The sequence below is a fragment of the Microtus ochrogaster genome, chromosome 8, assembly GCF_000317375.1.
Source record: "Microtus ochrogaster isolate Prairie Vole_2 chromosome 8, MicOch1.0, whole genome shotgun sequence".
NCBI classification, from domain to species: Eukaryota; Metazoa; Chordata; class Mammalia; order Rodentia; family Cricetidae; genus Microtus; species Microtus ochrogaster.
This window is the reverse complement of record NC_022015.1, coordinates 33138412-33144959: the sequence shown is the minus strand read 5'-3', so window position 1 is coordinate 33144959 and position 6548 is coordinate 33138412. Positions and strand designations below refer to the sequence as shown.

Below are 6548 nucleotides of genomic sequence, written 5' to 3'. Positions count from 1 at the left end.
AGAGACTGAAGGGAGCTGAGTGACAGGGATGAGACTGGTTAGGGTGATCTGGTGGGGGGGGGATTATATGAAGGAAGGCAACTCAGACAATTCTTTGTTCTGTCTTTTAAAGTTATCTAAATCAATTTAGATACTAAAATTGAAAGTTTTGAATTCAACCCAACAGTGGTCAGTGTTAAGTATATATTGACATTAGATTTGGACTAAGAGCTAAACAAGACTGGCCTTTCTAAATCACCTACAAGGAGCTCTTTGAAGTTAGCCTACAAACAGGCTAAAAGTGTGTATTGTTTTGGCATGGATAATTTAGAGCTCATAGTGGGTGACCAAGGTAGAACCAGAGGTCAAATCCAGTCATTGGAGGCATCCTTTGGGTTTCAGATTAACCAGTCTTGGAGACTAGGGTGGATATCCCCAGACTCATAACTTCCAGAAGTTATGGGCCTCATGGCCCAGGGAAAGTTCGTGGAACTTTCGACAAAGTGAGTCTCCAGGTGAGATGAGGAGCATTCCTGGGATCCCTGAGACCTAACCAGGTGGCCTTTACAGTAGGTCCCAGGAGTTAGCTTGTCCCGGCGTTTGACGTGTTTCATGTGAGCTCTGGTTGGATGGAGTCGTCCTTCTGCAGGTCAGACTATATCAGAATGAAACAAGGCAAAGTGAGAGAAGAGAAAGGTGGGGGCAGAGAGTGAAAGCAGAGGCTGCCTGAGAGTGACAGACGGTCTTGCCGGGCCTACTTGGGGTCTGGAGCCAGTGAGCAGAGGAGAACAAGGGAGGTCCATCCATTGGATGCCTACGTCATCAGTGAATCCCAGTTTCAGTATCAGAGGTTAGATTTAGGAGCACAGAGTAGAGACAGAAGGCAGAAAAGAAACCAGAATCAGACCCCAGCAGAAGAGAATGTTTATTGACATACACAGCCAGGGACACTGACTTAATTAGGGTTTCCAGTTCTCTGAAGGGACACCATAACTGCAGGACAACTATTTTTTTTAAATATTTGTTTATTTATTCTGTATACAATATTCTGTCTACATGTATGTCTGCAGGCCAGAAGAGGGCACCAGGCCTCATTACAGATGGTTGTGAGCCACCACGTGGTTGCTGGGAATTGAACTCAGGACCTTTGGAAGAGCAGGCAATGCTCTTAACAGCTGAGCCATCTCTCCAGCCCAGGACAGCTCTTATAAAGGAAAACATTTGATTGGGCAGGATCATGGATACAGATTTAGTCCATGATCATCATGGTGCGGAGCATGGGGACATGCAGCTAGACATGGTGCTGGAGAAGGAGCCAAGAGTTCTACATCTGGACCTGCAGACAGCAGGAAGAGAGTGACACTGGGCCTGGCTTGAGCTTCTGAAACCTCAAAGCCTGCCCCCTGTGACACACTTCCTCCTACAAGACCAAAATTAACAAGAATGCCACCGCTTATAAGCCTACAGGGGCATTTTCATTCAAATCACTACAGTTATCCTCTCTCCCTTGGGAAATGGAGGGTTCTGCCAAGGAAAGAAAACTGGTTGGGACCCTTTTATAGGGGTGAGGGAGGGAGCCTGGAAATGAGGAAGTTGTTGCAGCTATGGGGGACTATATAGGAGTCTGCAGTCTCTCCTTCCTGAAATTGTTTGCCCATTGTGAGACAGATCTCCCTGGGAGACAGGTGGTCTCAGCAGATTTTCCTTTCTGGGATGATGCATAAAGGTTGACCAAGGTCAGTTGTAATCTCAGAGGAATTGTTTTTACAACACAGGCACTCATCAGGGAGTCTAGGATAGACCAAAGCACAGATACCACCAAAGTCCAACTTATTGGGTAAATGAGTAGTATGGGAGAGAGGTTACTTAAAGGAGAAAATTGTCTCTTCAGTCTTTTTGAGCCCCTAAGAGCTCTGCTCAGTTGATTCTGTGGGCCATGTTCTCCTGGTGTTCTTGACCCCTCTGGTTCCTACAGTTCTTCATCCCCCCTCTTCCTTTGTGTTCCCTGAGCTACAAAGGGAAGGATCTGATGGAAATCTCAAAGTTGGGCTTTCTCTCTGCCTAACGTTTGGCTGGGGTTCTCTGTATCTGTTCCCATCAACTGTCAATGAAGACCTCTCTGATGACGTCATATCACATCTTGAGGTACTCTAGGAATTCCTCAAATCTTGAGTGTTGCTGAGACTGTTGCATTTGCTGTTATGCTAAGTGGTCCATCCATTGGGGTTTTATGAGGGATTGAGAATGCCTATATGCACAGATATCAAGGACTTTGGAGGATGTGGAACTTAAGGTGGCCAGTGGTCATTTGGCTTGTGAAGTATGGACATTTTAGCTCTCTTGGATTTTTATAAAGGATGATTTTAAAAGTTATAATGTCTGCACTGTTCTATGACTGAAAGAGATGATTAGCCCACCTGCTGTGGGACTTCTGGCTCTTCAGGGAAGCCAATCTGCTGCTAAGAACTCAGGTGCCTTGTTATCTATACCCAGTGTACAGAACATAGTGGAACTGAAGTCCTGTTTACTGATGCTGATCTTCATCTCCAAAGACTTGACACACTCTTTCTTCATGAGAGGGTTTGAACACTGCAATGAAAAGACGCATACACTCATGACCAACCTCAACTGTGATGTCCCATATTGACCACACTCTCCATGCAATGCAATGAGAATGGCCCTTGCTCAATCTCCCTATACAATAATGGACCAATCAGTGTTGGTTTATTGATAGAACTATGACACACCAAGACGATATAGTTAGGTGAGGTAAACCCATAGACTATGCTCAGGAATTGTATGTTAATGTGAAAACCATCTTCCTACATGGATTAAATGGCCATGACTCTCAGCCAAATTATCTTGAGGGCATCCCCAGGGTAGAAGTCACCAGAGGGGTCAGTGCCCTAGACCTGTGCATATGGCCTCAGGTGCCTACTTTTCCTGTGCCATAGGGTTCTGGTGTCTCCGCTTGAGGACTATGGCCACCATAGGGACTCCTGTTTACCTCAAAGTGGGTAATTGCTCTCTTAGGGCCATTCCCTAGCAATCTCAGTGTCCATGCCAAGGGGCAGACCCTACTTTAAGGTCAACAGCAAACAAGAAATCTCACCCTGTGGCCACACTGCATGTTCTCCATAACATGCAGACATCTCAGACTTAGATGGAGACCCAGGGACAACATCTCTTTCCATGTGAGCTGATCCTTCCTCTGCTCACATCTTTCCTATGGGCATCTACCTTACCTGCTTTTCCGTGGGGGGGGGGGTGATTATTCTCAAGAGATATTTGGTTTTATCCTAACCTATTCCAATATTTTAAAAATATGTTACCAGTTTCAGTTTGAAACTAAGAGCTTGGCCTCTGTAGGTCTGCTTTGGGATGTATCTGAGACATTGATCCATGCAGAAAAGGAAACTTGCCCTGTGACTTGGTTCTGAGGCATCCCTGGATCTCTGAGAGAGGCATGGTCATTTCCTGTGAATCTAGCTCAGAGTACAGGGCTCAAAGCCACCTGTGATCCAGAGCTGCAGGCAGACAGATACTGGGCAGAGATGCAGACAAAGGGATTTTAGGGCCTAAACTGAGAAGCTCTGCATCCTGTCTGAGGCCATCAGACAACTGCACGGAGTGCTGGCAGACCAACCCTTGCTTTTGCATGGACAAGTATTGGCCCTGGAGATTCCATGAATTTCTTGGTTCTTCAGTGGGAAAAGGTGGAGGAGGTATCAAAAGCTCAGGTCCTGCTCTCAAGCTCACCCTGCAGGAGAAAGGCTTGATGTGTGCATTTGCAGGGGAGAAGATATGCTTCTTGTTCAGGATATACCCTGGTGTGAGTTCTTTGTTTCCATGTAGCCAACAGCCCACTCCTGAATCTCCAGGAAGGGTCTAGGAACACTCAGTCCCATGGAGACACTAGAGAGGGCAGAACTTACTTTTACCACATGCTAATCAATCCACCTGCTTCTAGGCCTGAGAGGTCCATATGTTTGAAGAGGCCTGGGTGATTAGAGATAGATGGGTGTATGAGAAGTGAAGACAGACTTGAGACTGGGCATGAGTGATAGCCTAGAAATTTGGGGCCCAGGTTAAAGCTGTGTCCATACCTTCCATGCTCTGTTTCCAGCTTTTCTGGCAGACACAAGCCTCCACAAGGCCCAGGGAAGTGGGGGTGATGCCTCCCTACCTCACTAAGTTTATTGTCCACAAGGAGTTCTTAGGGTGGCCAGGAGAAATAGACAGTTGTGGTGTTCACAAGAGAGTGTAGATTTCATTACCCAAGAGCCAGGACCGTCTGTGCCAACTGCATGGAATGCTGTCACTGCTCCATGCTCCGGACCCCAAGCATGCTTCCTCAGAACTGTTTTGCAGCCTGCATCTGAGAAGCCTGGTCCACCCCTTGATAAAGCTGGGCATCTCTAGGTACAAAAAAACCTGTGCTGGGGACCAGCTTGGCCCTTGGTATAGTTTAGTAGTCAGGCACACATACTTCTAACAGTTCCAGTTCTAAATATATCACAGGGAATGATCAATACCAAAGTTAACAGATGTTACAAAGGGATACTGCCCACCACAGGCAGCATTTTCTTCTGTTCTGGGTCTGTTGCGTACAGACTGGAGAGCTAGATTAGCAGACTATGTTGAGAGATGATGTCATCATGTTAATTATGTGTTTTTTACAGCAACAGCACAGATGGCAAGAATTTCAAGCAACACCTGGCTGCATCCTTAGTGAGATGAAGGATGCTCTACACCCTGTGTCTCCTTGACCATACCCAGCTGTGTCACAGTAACTCCCAGGGGCTCGTTCTCAAATTGCAAAGAACAACTATACAGATTTGGTAGACTTTGTCCTGCAGGGAGTCTCTGGGGATCCTGGGTTTCAGGTTTTCTTCCTGGCCTTTTTCTCCATTTTCTATACTATGGTTGTTACAGGAAACACCCTCATTTTCATGGCCATCAGCCTGAACCCAAGTCTTCACACCCTCATGTACTTCTTCCTTGCAAACCTGGCTCTGATGGACATTGCATGCACATCCACTGTGTTCTTCCCAAGCTGCTGAAGGGTCTGGTGGGGAAGGGCAGCCACATCTCTTACAAAGGATGCTTGACCCAGATTTTTTTCATATCCTGGTTTCTGGGGGCTGAGCTAATGCTTCTCACAGCCATGGCCTATGACCGCTATGTGGCCATCTGCCGCCCACTGCACTACAGCATGCTGATGAGTCGGCCCGTCTGTGTCCTGCTGGCGGGCACTGTGTGGGCCATCAGTGCAATCAACTCCTCTGTGAACACTGGCCTCTTGGTACGACTCCATTTCTGTGGCCACAATCAAATCCGCCACTTTTTTTGTGAACTCCCAGCACTGCTACTGCTGCCTTGCAGCCCAACCACCCTCAACAACATCATGACTGTATTGGCAGACGTTTTTATTGGCGTGGTCAATTTCCTGTTTACCATGATATCCTACAGCTTCATCATTGCCAGCATTCTACGCATCCACTCTGCAGAGGGTAAGAGGCGTGCTTCCTCCACTTGCTCTGCCCACCTGATGGTGGTCACCTTTTATTACTCCGCTATCATCTATACCTATGTGCAGCCTGGCTCTGGATCCTCCATGGAAAATGGAAAGGTGGTTTCCTTATTGTACACAACAGTCGGTCCTATCCTGAATCCCCTCATTTACTCTCTGAGGAATAAGGACGTCAAAGTGGCCCTCGGGAAGGTGTTTCCCTGTGTCTGTTGAGGAGGTAGAAAGCTTGATCCAGCTGCTGATGAACTAGTTGGAACCTATGACTGAGAATCTGATGCCATGGCAAGGAACAGACGTGTGATCTATGTGGCAGATGTACACACAATGTGCCTCTCTTGAAGGAGACACTGGCCATTTCTTTCTGTCAGTGTGGGCAAACAGGTTTGGGACAGGCTGCACGTCTGTAGTCTGGTGTCGCTGATGTAGGAGTTTTTGGTATCCTGTGTTGGTGAAAATCATCCAGACCCCAATATTTGACTTGAGAAGAACTGTGTCTTGTGGGAGCAGAAGGTAGGGGGAGGTGGAGGAGGAGTGGAAAGGGGGGAGGAGAACTTGAGGGAATGGGATGGTGAAGCTAGAGGGAGAACAGAAATGGGAGCAAAGAAAGAGATGTTTTGATTGAGAGAGCTAATATGGAGCTGGCAAGAGACCTGGCACTGGAGAGATTCCCAGAAGGCCAGAAGGATGGCCCTGGCTAAGATTCTAAACAATAGAGAAGAGAGTGCCCGAACTGGCCTTGCCCTGTAGTCAGACTGATGAATATGTTAAATGCCACCATAGAAGCTTCATCCAGCAGCTGACAGTAGCAGAGGCAGAGACCCACAGTGGAGCACTGGACTGAGTCCCCAAAATCCAGTTGAAGAGTGGGAGGAGTGAGAAGATGAGCAAAGAGTTCAAGACCTTGATGGGGACACACACTAAAACAGTTCACCTGACCTTATCGGAGTTCCCCAACTCCACCTGAACAGGAACAGAATCAGCATAGGTCCAAACTAGTCCCTCTGAATGTGGGTGACAGTTGTATGCCTGGGGCAGA

The 6548-nt window shown here is 47.3% G+C and overlaps 1 protein-coding gene across 1 annotated transcript; it reads left to right on the top strand.

Annotated features, from left to right (window-relative positions):
• Nucleotides 1–2959: 2959 nt before the first annotated feature.
• Nucleotides 2960–5725, top strand: LOC101993139 (olfactory receptor 13A1-like). Its single transcript, XM_013347765.1, is given in 3 exon segments — nt 2960–2996; nt 4780–5021; nt 5024–5725. Coding segments are annotated over 3 exon segments (981 nt in total).
• Nucleotides 5726–6548: the final 823 nt, after the last annotated feature.